General features: G+C 38.5%; 1 protein-coding gene across 6 annotated transcripts in view; it reads left to right on the top strand.

The window, feature by feature from the left end:
* The window catches only part of EcR (Ecdysone receptor), an 89,225-nt gene extending 76,464 nt beyond the window's left edge, over nucleotides 1-12,761 (top strand). For 3 of the 6 annotated variants that reach the window (XM_069041676.1, XM_069041678.1, XM_069041677.1), the window contains 4 exons: nucleotides 5,470-6,092; nucleotides 6,149-6,301; nucleotides 6,757-6,979; nucleotides 8,207-12,761. In XM_069041676.1, coding sequence (XP_068897777.1) covers nucleotides 5,470-6,092; nucleotides 6,149-6,301; nucleotides 6,757-6,979; nucleotides 8,207-8,457 — 1,250 coding nt within the window. In that variant the 3' untranslated portion in view covers nucleotides 8,458-12,761. Of the gene's footprint in view, nucleotides 1-452; nucleotides 909-5,469; nucleotides 6,093-6,148; nucleotides 6,302-6,756; nucleotides 6,980-8,206 lie in introns of those variants that run through there. The other 3 variants (XM_069041681.1, XM_069041679.1, XM_069041680.1) reach the window with 3 other exon arrangements.
* Nucleotides 12,762-13,165: the final 404 nt, after the last annotated feature.

Genomic DNA, 13,165 nt, shown 5'->3' with positions numbered 1-13,165 from the left:
AGACGAGAGATAATATTTAACTTTGATACGCTTCACTGCTGGCGGAAACGCGGATGAAAATGGCCGACCGGAGCTGTCTCGAAGGAAGAACAGTACTATCAAAACGAATTGGGTCGAGATAAGAATTGTCTCGGGGCGAAGTTGTCGATTTCTCGTTCAAGACAGATCTCGAAATGGGATCGTGAGGGATACCGTGTTTGTTTTATTTAATCGAGTTGGTAAATGGCGTAACCGGGTTCACCCAGTTGTGCAACGTAACTTTCACGATTACAAAGGACTCCAAAATAATAATCGTGGCCCATAGATCAAAGCTGGCTAGTGAACGTAGATGGCCATGACAGTGGAGCAGCACAGTGGTCGAGAGCGCCAGGTAAGCTGGTGGAATGTGGTGGGGAACAAGACAAGGTAACAACCTGTTGTGACGTCACGATGCCGGCCCCTCCGCCCGTCTGTACAATCAAAGAGTAACATTAGTCGAGTGAGTTGTGTCGCTGACGAAGTTTAGACTTTCGTTATTATCCTGGCATAAATTAATGACACGTGTTCGTCTGGAGCAGCGGTGATTTGAACGCTCGAGCAGGGCACGGTTTGTTGATAGTCGTATACATGGATTGTTTGTGGGTGCGACATGAAACGCAGATGGTCGGGATTACAAGCGGTGAGAGTCACCCCGGAGGAAAGTAGTTCCGAAGTGACATCATCCTCGACGACTCTGGTCATGAGTCCTGCGAACTCTCTAGCTTCGACGGACATAGGTGACGTTGATCTGGAGTTTTGGGACTTGGACTTGAACGCGCAAAATCACGGCAGAGGACTCACTATCATTCAAAACGGATATGGAATACCCGGTCACACTATAATCGCTAGCAACCATCACTTGGCCAAGTCTGACACCAGCTCCATGTCAGGTAAACACGACGGCGATCCGGGAAACTTCAACGCTCGCACAGGCGACGATGTGGAATAGGTCCCGCGTGCGATCCTTGCGGCGATGAAATTTAATTAATCTCACACCGTCGCCGTTAAATATTTTACTCGTAAGAAGCGTACGTCCCAGTTAAAAACACGTATTCGTGTCACTACTTTCCAGTCAAGATCGTCGCCGTTGCACAACGAGAATCGAGAATGAGTCGGACTTTCTCAAAGAAAAGCGAATGAATCGCAGCTCGGTGCACCAGAAAAGATGTCGGATCCGCACCTATCTCTGTTATATCATAACCGACTGGTATGTCGCCATCGCGTTAGAATAAATGCAAACCGTGCAAAATTGCGCCACGTAAAAACCAAACACGAACGTCCGTAATAAAAATTCTCTGCTATTTCAACAAACACGACCCAAATTAAATTGTTTTTGTTTTGTTGCAACTTCGCTGACCGTCACTAATTCGAGAGGTGTTGCCGATTTCATTCCGCACGCGTCCTAGATGCGATCTAGCTGTCTAGACGACGTATCCTGAAGAAAAAACGCTACAGGTGTCCCGACCCTGTCAAGTCACATGATATATGTATGTGGCTAAATTGTTAGAAATTTTTTATTTATCGAAAATTTACTACGTCGACCGTTTTAACAGAATCCGTTTGGAATCCTCTTTGATTCTCCTGCTTAGTGCTTCGTTAGAGTAGACCGAAGCGAGGCGAGGCGGACTTTCGCGCCGTGCAGAAATCTGCACCTCTCTCTACTTCTGTGGTTAATTGTGGTGCAGTTGCATATTGCAGATGTTGATCTGGTTGGCCCTGACCATGACATTGTACGACCTCTACTCGGCAGGTGTAGACCTATTAGGGCAAATTTTGTAGTGTACCAAATCCAACAGTTTACGTTATTATTTAAATGAGAACGTTTTAACATCGACTATTTTGGTTACGATGGTGTAGGGAGCGTGGGAATCCACCTTTGTTTGTCGGTTCACATTACGAAACTTGAACCTGAGTTTTTTTTAGACGGCATAAAGTGAAAAGTTGGAATGATGGTTGGAAGGTCGATCTGTGAATGCGAAGAAGTTTAATTTATCGATACGCGTGGCCCATCGAAGCGTTGACGGCCGCGAAGAGTGTTCTGCTTCCCATCTCGAAGTTGGTAATTGTTGGAGAATTCATCCGAAACGTTGCCATGACTGCAAATTGTAATTGGCGCTTTGATCCGGGCCCTGTCAGCAGTAGCAACAGATTTTAAAGAAATAATTCACCTTGAACGTTATTGACTTGGTTTTTGTTGCTAGTGCGGACAATGGAAGGCATGCCGTATAATAATTTTCGTTCGTCCGAGGAACACAACTGGATAATCTAACTATCCACCGTTTCATTACCATGCATGAACTTTTCATTTTTAGTTGTAGCATTGACAAAAGCGTGTTTAGTGGCCATCACGCTCGACAGCACAATCGTGAGAAGGCGAGCTACGCGTGCATTGCATTTCAATACGTTGATGGACAAGAGTGGGTTCTCCGACCGGCTCTCTGATTTTTCGTACATTTTCTTCGGTCATGGAAAACCTCATAAATTAACTTCTCCACCGGCGGAGCTGTTAGTTGCGGCATTGCAACGAGCGGATGTGAACAATGAGTGTGTTTAAGTTCAGGTTGAAGGCCATCGATGTAATTAAAGTTTAGATACAAATCACGGCGTAATCCTCTCTCTAATGGTATGTCCACGCGTATATGGCAAATTACACAACAGGTCGACATCGCAACAACAGATCGCGGGTGCATTTTTCAAACCACCGCCTGCCTCATCCCGCTTTGGGTTTTTCACATAACCCATCGGCGAAATGACGTAACCGCGTCATCTGGTCGATGGGTGAAGTCGTGTCACGGTCATTGCTGTATCTATTTGAAATGCCACGAGAAAATGAGAGTTGAACAACGTAACCCGCATTTCCAATGGAAATTCGTGTGCCTCTTTAATGGCGAACGATCAACTTTCTCTCCACACTTTCGGTGATGGCTCCAGGTGATTCTGATCGATTCTGGTCGGACCTGTGCAAGTATGTGTGTCAGTACTTCTGAGACGTAGACGCACACGTACAAATTTAAGTCGAACTTTTCGACACGAAGAGGCGACGCGTTGGTGTTCGAGCTTCGCCTCTTTGGGTATAACCAAGGTCGACGACGAGCACCGACTAAAATCGTTTTTAATCTCATTTTTATCGTCGCTCACCACTGCGCAAAGGTAGAAATAAAAATGTTACATATTATTCGGGAGACCGGTTTGCTTGATGGTCCCAGGAAAAATGTCAAAAGATCGTCGTTTCTAGAACACAATGATTGGATCTTTCACGAGTTTTTCAAAGAAACATGTGAATGTTATTTCATTAAAAATGAAAGTCGTGCAGGTCGCAGGTGTATTGTCTTCGCTCTTAAGCAGACAAAATGATGAAGTAAAAAGAATGTGTACGTACATTAACTTCCACTGGAGAGTTTGTTTGAATTAATTTTGTGTCAATTTTGGAGAACTTGTGTTTTTTGTGTGAAGACTTTTTGTTCTCCAAGTGACCCGAGCAGGTATTGTAGTAGTAAATTAAGCATTCCGGTCACCAACTTGTTTGCGTTTCGCAGAAAGAGAGAAGGACGTTCCTTGGCCCGCGACTACATGTCGACGACATAAACAACGCGAAACGCTAATTCGTATGGCCTACGTTTGGCCTCCTCATTTAGGTACCATCACATCTCCTGATTGATCACGAACAGTATGATTAATGGCCGTTTGCTGACAAGGTGCACGCTACTAAGACTCAAATTGATAAGGATGTGCGGTAATGAGACCCTCTGGGAATCGAATTGTGTGTACGATAGAACAATGCCCGTTTTCCCACAAGTTTCTTCCTGCTGGCATCTTCGATCGGGGCGGACGCGTTCCCTCCTTGGTCCATCCGAGGATTCGGGTTTAAGCCGCGTGTGCGCCCAAAGGCAAGTGCGACACAATATCGGCATCACTGTGTATGTAGATCAATGTGTTGTTGGCCTCAACTGCAGGCTAAAGAGGGGGCACAATGTTTGCAGAATGACCGGAGGCACTGAGCGGCCTTGACTTGTTGCGAAACACACGTTTCGTGATCACGTCTTGAAGCCGCGTTCACAACCGCGACTCTGGGTCGTTGATTCCGACTGCAACAACAGAACAGATGACGCGTTTCATATTCAAAAACCGACGTTTTCAAATAAATAACAACCTGTTTCGATTCGAATTGGTTTATTATCATGACACGCAGAAGAATCTCGGCATTGTGTTCGTGTATTTCATCATTTTTGCACGGAATGTACACGACATGTGGTGGAAATACGCCAATTTTATCGTTGACGTAGCGAATAACTAACTGGGATGCAAATTTTTGGATTATTTTTGGAGGCAGGTGTTTCGACAGGGTGGCGTGGTATATCTTTACTCGTAACGAAGAAACATTTCCATGACGCGCGTATAGGTATAAAAATTCTACAAAAAATGATCCATTTATTTATCTTCTGTAAAATTAAATATCAATTACTACCCAGACCCTACATGATGATTCACTAACAATAAGTTTCACTTTTTTAGATTGTCATTTTACCAGCTGCAACTTGTGCCGAATAAATTGAATCTTCTTAAAGCAAGAATATCGCATCAGACATTAGTATCTTTATCATTCTGATTTGCACAAAGTTTTGTTAATAAATATTTTTTATTTATGAAAATTTCAAATGAGTTGTTTGGTACACCTAATTTGGCGAAACAAGGCCATTCGTATAATTAAGCAGATCTTAACAGATGGTTGTCATAATTTGATAATTAATTATTATAATTTAGTTAATATTTGCTAATTTCGTCGAAACATTGTAGCGGATATATGCATGTTAACAAAAAATAGACATTATTTTCTTTCACTTCTGAACATTTCATGTATAAATTTTAATGCGTTAGTTTTAATTGTCTCAACAATGGTTTTGATAAAATGTGAAACTGCCGGTTCAAAATGTTACTTTAGATATCAATGATATCATCATTGATCTGACAACGAAAATGTAATGCAAAATTTGAGTTGTGCTTTAAATAACAATTGGAAGGATGACGAGAACCACCTACCTACCTGTTGTTTTATTAGGATTTTTTTTAATGACAGCATAAGAGTGGTCTAAATTGGATAAGTAAATAGTAAAAGACACGTAAAATAGGCGTGATTCAATGTTATAATTCTTTTTCTTGTAATTCTGCAATTTGTGTTTGACATTATATTCTTCCACACGTTACTGTTTCCTCACCAATAATATGTCGCAACGTCCTCTAGTGTGTGAAGCTTTTCGGTACGTATTTCTGGTCTAACCAGTTTCGGTCTTTTGTTGTCCTTGAGCACTTCTTTTAGTCATTTACACACAAAATCACGTCCGTCAAAACGCGATGATTCAGCAATGGATGATTTTAATTAAAATCACGCGTCCCCGTGATGTTCGTTCCATCCGGAATATAAAATTGACAATTGATTTGTTGAATTTGTTGAAGGCCGCGAGGACCTCTCCCCCAGCAGCTTGAATGGTTACAGCGCGGACAGTTGCGATTCAAAAAAGAAAAAAGGTCCGACGCCTCGACAACAGGAAGAATTATGTTTGGTGTGCGGAGACAGAGCGTCCGGTTACCATTACAACGCATTGACTTGCGAGGGTTGCAAAGGTTTCTTCAGACGCAGTATAACAAAGAACGCTGTGTATCAATGCAAATACGGAAACAATTGCGAAATAGACATGTATATGAGACGAAAGTGTCAAGAGTGCCGGTTGAAAAAGTGCCTCAGCGTCGGTATGAGGCCGGAATGTGTGGTACCGGAAGTACAGTGTGCTGTTAAGAGAAAAGAGAAGAAAGCCCAAAAGGAAAAAGATAAACCAAACAGCACTACTAACGGCTCACCAGACGTCATCAAAATTGAACCAGAAGTAAGTAATTGTCGATCAGCAAGAGATCTTCAATTTCTTCAATGTGCTTTCGCTTCGCAGTTGTCAGATTCAGAAAAAACATTGACTAACGGAAGCAATAGGATATCACCAGAGCAAGAGGAGCTCATACATCGATTGGTTTATTTCCAAAACGAATATGAACATCCGTCTGAAGAAGACGTTAAACGGATTATCGTAATACAGAATTCGCTTGCATCGTGTACTCTTATTAATAATTGGTTTGCTTACAGAATCAGCCGATAGATGGTGAAGATCAGTGTGAGATACGGTTTAGGCATATCACGGAAATTACGATCCTGACTGTGCAGCTGATCGTGGAGTTTGCCAAGCGGTTACCAGGCTTCGATAAGCTCCTGCGGGAAGACCAAATTGCTCTCTTGAAGGTATATTTACATTCCATCCAAAATGTCAAAACAATAGAAATTACGCGTACACAAAAGATGAACGAGTACTATGAGACTTTAAATGGAATTAATTTCGCAGAAAAGAGTATGTATTCTCAATAGTCAACATTCTTTCATGTTTGATTTTGATTGTAAACTTGTACAAGAAATAATCTCGTCAAAAACTTACGTCGATTGTTAGTTTCATACCAACTTAATAGAATGTTGTTTGTCACTATACTCCTCCAGAATGTGGCTGTGTTGTTGGGAATTCGTGAACTCAAAAATTACATTTGACGGGGAAACACTATGAATGCTAGCGTTACCGCACAGGGATTGCGCTGTCATGCTACCAGCTTAATGGCACTTAAATTTCCCAGTTTACCTAATGGAAATAATTTTAGTTATTTCAGTTTCAACTGACAATTATTTTTGACAAATCACCCCATTTTCAGGCATGTTCAAGCGAAGTGATGATGTTCAGGATGGCCCGACGTTACGACGTACAGTCGGATTCCATCCTCTTCGTAAACAACCAGCCTTATTCGAGGGACAGTTACAATTTGGCCGGTATGGGGGAAACCATCGAAGATCTCTTGCATTTTTGCAGAACTATGTACTCCATGAAGGTGGATAATGCCGAATATGCTTTACTAACAGCCATCGTTATTTTCTCAGGTAAGGTTGTGAATTTCTAAATGTCGACAAAACTTATTAATTTTGATCTTTTGTACCGTAAAATAATCACAATTGCCCTGAACAATTTTACATTATTAAAATACGGGGCGAAAAATTTGTAAATCCACGTGTAACTTGGAGAGGTGGAATTAACCTTGAAAACATCATTTCAGTCACGGTGAGGTGATGAAGGTCATAATTGCCTATATTGATGTTTTCACAGTTGAGAATTTGGCGACTGTTCAATGTGTAATGACAAAAGCATGCAGGTTTAATTCGGTAATTTACGATGGCGATGCTAATTTTACACCGATAACTTCTCCGCAGAGTATACCTTCAAGTTTGCGAGGGTGGTCGATTACGCCGTGCGTAGACGAATGACTGCAAAAGTGAGTGATCGATTATATTTGATGAGGCGACAATGGTGCTAAACAATATTACGCCTCACTTATAATGTGCCATTGAATTCGATCATTGCCTCTGTTGACGGTAACCATCAAAAAAATTGTTGATATATGGTGACCAATTCAAGAGTTACGCACCATTACGTGTCATTTTTTGTTTTACCTCAAATTTCGGAATTCATTAAAATTATGCTCATATCAGATATGTAGGTACCTATAGTAAACGGAAATTGCATTTTTAATTTTGATATTTTGTTTTTTTAAATAACAGAAGAAAAGCAAATGGAATTTATTGTCAAGCAAAGAAAAATAAATTGTCTACATCCACTAAAAAATATATTTTTAAATTGACATTTATTGAAGATTACTCATTTGGGATTAAAAATAAATTGAGATTTTTTTTCGATGGACGAATGCTGCAATTCCAGCGTAAATATTTACGAGATATTATAAGTAATAAATAATTTTTAATTTTTATTCTGGCTTAAAATTTGTTTTGCCAGTTGCTTAACTTTTGATATCCGGCAAGATAGATAAAACAAAAATTTTTGCAATAAGTATAACATATGTATTACACAGTTATTGGCAGCTTGCGTAGCTTCAATCTTCCATCATAGATTATTTGTATTTTGATAAAATTTCGCTCATTGTAAAGTACGTTCGTATAACATAGGAACAATTAATTTAAGGTTTTGAGGAAACTTTGTTCTTACGTTATGTGTGAAATGCTACAGAGTTAGCAAAAGGACCGATTGTCGGTGGAGAATATTGTGTAATTTGCAGGTAAACCTGGAATATTCAAGTTGGTGTGTTTTTGTTGCAGAGCGACCGTCGTTGATAGAAGGCTGGAAGGTGGAGAAGATCCAAGAAATCTACTTAGAGGCATTGCGGGCGTACGTCGACAACCGAAGGAAGCCCAAGCCGGGCACAATATTCGCGAAACTCCTGTCAGTACTAACTGAATTGCGGACGTTAGGCAACCAAAATTCAGAGATGTGCATCTCGTTGAAATTGAAAAACAAAAAGTTACCGCCGTTCCTGGCGGAAATCTGGGACGTCGACTTAAAAGCATAGTAGAGGTGACGTACCGACAGGTGGATGTTTGCTGCTGTTTGGAAAGCGGATTATGAATACGACTTAATAATGGCAGTGGATCGGCTCACCACCGAAAGTTGGCTGTGAAATAATGTAAATTTTTTTTATTATTATTATTAAACGAATGTTGGACGGCATCTAGAGAAAATGTTATTACTGAGCATAGATTTATTTAGATAATTACATAGTGAATATTACTCGATGAATCAAACTATTATGTAGATTTTATAAATGCCTGTATAAACTCTGCGACTTTTGTAAAACACTTTATCTTGGCAATTTGCTTACTTAATTGGTAAGACTGGACCGGACTGACTTAACAGAGGTGCCTTCACTTGAAATACGGATCATACGACTGAGGGCAGGTGCAAATTATGACAATTACAATGCCAGTAGTATAGGCCGACTGGAAATGATCTAAAAATTATTGAAAAAAGTGCAATTTAATTTTATTTAAAAATAAAACGAATCGTTTAGACGACTAAAGCACCAAATCTACGGCAAAGGAGGCAGAATTACTTCAAATAATAATTTTTAACAAAGAAGCAGCCGTCCGCTATTAATTCAAAATAGTGAAAACGTGAAGTGATTCGGATCTGACAGTGATTAGCGAACGAGGACTCGTGCCATTTTATCCGGGCATCTGTCATACATACGTATAACCATACTATACAACAGACTATCCTGCCTTTACAAACTATTGATGTTTAACTCTTCGATGTGTAGTTATAGCCTACTCATTTTTATACTGTACTGTATAGTTTCTGCATTCGTACTCTGCTGCTAGATGCGCTCGTAATTATAACGACATATTTTTCATCAATGTAGATAGAACATATTTTCATAAACATACAGAGACAGGAGTATTTTTGTTGCACACAATTTATTTTTTTCGCGCGCGCCATCTATTGCCTTGCCACCAATTCAAGCACACGGTTTTGTTAACGCCGGGAGTCAACCATACAAACTGGCGCTCGCCACACAACAACCCCATCGTACGCGTTTCTCATCGAAGTACATTTTTCATATTATCGAAACAAAGACGTTGATTTTTGCCTGAAATGAGCTTATCATATTATTATATTTTAGTGAGTGTAATTCTTTGTAATCTTGTCAAATAGATCTTATCATAATGCCATTGTTATGTACCGAGCAAGGTGCTATGAACGACCGTGAACCTGACACGCCTACTCGTTTTAATCTATTAATACCCACTACTTCATCGGTAGATTAAAAAAGATTGTTTAACTTCTTTTTATTGATTCTCTGAGTTTAAACAGACCCGAAATTCGCAAAATATTTATTATAGGACTCTTGACGTGTGTGGATTATTTTTTATTACACTTATCACAAAATATATTGCTCCGTCTTATCGGTCATTCATATTTATATTTTATCTTTTTACGATGAAAAACCATATTTATCATTCGAAAAAAGTAATTAGATTTTATCTGGAATATCGACTATGTCTCGATTTAATGGTTTCATTTGCGCACATATCGTGAAAGCCAAGAATCTATTTTTATTGATTTGTTGAGCGCTCGAAAAATATTTTTTGATAAACTAATACACAGTGTAGCGGAACGCAAGCATTTTAAATACTATTACAGACAAGAATTATTTTGCATATTTATCGATCTCACGGCCATATTTTAGGCCAGGTGAAGGTTTTAAATTGCGTGTTATTTTAGTCGATTTGCATCGTCCACAATAGAGGTTCATTTCTAATTCTGATAATTCGAAAATGACAAAGTGTGTGCATATAAGTACATAATTATATACTTTCAGCGAAGTAGTTTGTTGAACTGGAAATAATATCATGGTCTCTTAACCTTCAAAATACCATTTCGTACTGTTATCTGCGATGTTTGAAAATTGTTCTTGACTTTTTGAAAGTCTTATTGTATATTGTGACTTTATAAAATTTAGGATATCTGGCATCAACCAAATGTTACCAAAAAAATGTTATCAATTTTAAAAGTGTTTATTTATAGGTACATTATAAAAAAATGTACGTCAAGAGATTATTTATTCTGCTATAATTTATTTATGTTTATATTTTTATGTATTCCTAGTAAGGAAAAAACTTATTTTAGGTATAAAACTGATTGTTTTCGGTAGATCTTATACAGTATACTGTAAAATAAATTAAATAGTGCTTCCCAAAGCAATAAAATCATTCAAAATTTAGGTATATGATATATAATCGCTTCTATCTCTATAAGCATCTGTGTAAAAAATACGTAGCGTAAAACACAGAAACATGTGACATGTGTATTAATTAGATTTTTAATAGTTTGAGACAAGTGTCATGAATTTTTTACGGTAAAAATTACTCCACACACTTTAAGAAATCTAGACATCGGTTACACAATTACAAACAATCGAGAAAATTGGATTAAAATGAGATTAATATGTATGCGACCTTTTTCCAAAAAAAAATATTGTCGGCATCCCACAGGAGAAGGGTCAGATAAAGTGTCACAGAAATGATATAAAAGGAAATTTTCATTAATCGTTCAATGAAACCAACAATCCCTGTTGCTTGCAGATAATGAAAAGTATTGATTTAAATTATTTCTGAGTACGGGCGGCACATTTATTAGTGCTCGTTCCGGTCGTATTGATTGTAAGTTGTTGTAGCTGTAGAGAAATGCCGAGCTGATGCTTCATGCAAACTAAAACCGGTGCATAAATGTCAGGGGAACTGGAAGTATTTGAAAATTTGATGAAAAACGTCGATGTGAGGTTGACGCCGGTCGAGACGGGCCAGTTCGATATTTTCAACGTGGCTGAACGGTGACGCGGTTAAAATTGACACGTCCTTTTCGGAAGGTGTAATTTTAATTGATAAATTATTATAAAGGCCTTCGATTTAACGACAGAAAATTATAGAAACTATGTAGTTGAAAATTGTAAAGCGTACAAAAGTTAAAAAAAAAAATTAATGGTACAAAAGTTTCAGGAAATTCTTGTTATATTATTACCGTAACGGTTGGCTCCTTTAGTTTCTCACTGCCAACAGTGGCTCTGTCTCTCATTCATCTCCATCATCATGATAATCACATTACTAGTGTCTCACTCGATGTCTGCGTCCATGCAGTCCGTTTGTTTCGGTCGTCGGATCAATTCAAATCAGGCACAAATAATTTTTCTAATATGTAACATTGAGTCACTGCCAAATTTTTTGGACTGCCATTCACTCCAACTACTGATAGATTTTTTCATATTAAATGTGTAGCGACTGCATGGATTATTATCCGTTATTGTGTACATGTTACGGATATGGTGCTTAAACTGGTGGAAGACGAGATTGTCACGAAAATAACGCTGTTTGTTGACGGCCCGGAGACAGTTGTGAGACAGATCGTCTTCCTCCGGCTTGGATGCCCTGTTTTCTTTAGTTTTTTCTTTATATCAGTGTATTATTACATGACAAAGTAGCATGGAAATTTGGACCGGTGTGATTCTAGCTAGCAGATTAAATTGGACGACTCCGTCAATCTCTCGGTTTGTAGAAAACGATTTCATTAGGAAACCTTAAGTATGTATGATAATTGTAAATAAACTGGTTTCAAATCAGGTTTCATACCGACATTAAGTTTGCATCTTTCTTGTGTTATCGCGTCTTTTGTCCGAGCAGGACGATTCTAAAAACTCAATTACTGTGCCTGCTTGCACACAAAAGAGTCCATTCCTACTACGAGTGAACTATATAATATTTAGACTTATTGAAACGTGCAATATGTACAAATTTTACTAATTTACTTTTTTTTATATATCATTAATTAAGTACTGTATATCGAGATGATTACTATTAATAAAAATATGTGTTACTTTTATACTGAGCATACTGAGTGGCAGTATTATACGTTTTAAACAGCAACCGTTCTGACGAATTGCCCATTTTTGTCAGTTAGGTTGGAGCAACCCCGAAAATTAAAAAAAAACGGTAGTTTGCTCGAAACAGTCATGATTTGGGTGGCACAGTATGCGTACTCGAATCGCGATTAACACGAGATTAAAATACAAAATTTAGTTACCTTTAGTTAAACTGTATTCAAATTGTGGCGATCCGGATATGCGACGTGGTCCATCTAGTTGCTGTTTTATATTATTGACTTAAGCGTTATTTAATGTACAGAAGACTATTTGTTGTTTTTGTTTCTTGTCATGACTGCTTCGAGCGTGGATGCCTTAAATCACAGTTGACCTGTAAATCGAGTGTTGTTCGAACATGTTCGATGAATATATTTTGTGCAGTAAACATTAAATTAATAGATTTTTCTGTGTTTCATTTTTGACCTTCATTTGGCCAGAATTTTTCCATTAACGATTGGCATATTGTCGGTGAAGCAGCCGTACCACCAATGTCACATTGATATAACTTTACAGATGAGACATTAGAAAATAAGGCAGTATTTTATACAAAAGTCTGTATTTCTAAGATAGAACTCCAAAGATACATATCCGTTATTTAAAAAAAATCACAATCCAGAGATCTTGGCGGCTAAACTGCCTCATCGGTAATAAACTAACCCGTAAAAATTCTGGTTCTAGATATTTATTCACAAAACTGTTGCCGCCGCACACCCCCTGGTTGGATGGTTGTAGGGTTTGAACTTTTTGTACACTTATATTCAATAAAAAGTGGTACAAGTGCCGCAAACAATTTTAGCAATATTTT

The sequence above is a fragment of the Tenebrio molitor genome, chromosome 3, assembly GCF_963966145.1.
Source record: "Tenebrio molitor chromosome 3, icTenMoli1.1, whole genome shotgun sequence".
Classification (NCBI taxonomy): Eukaryota; Metazoa; Arthropoda; class Insecta; order Coleoptera; family Tenebrionidae; genus Tenebrio; species Tenebrio molitor.
The sequence above is the reverse complement of the archived record's forward strand: the minus strand, read 5'-3'. Positions and strand labels throughout refer to the sequence as shown.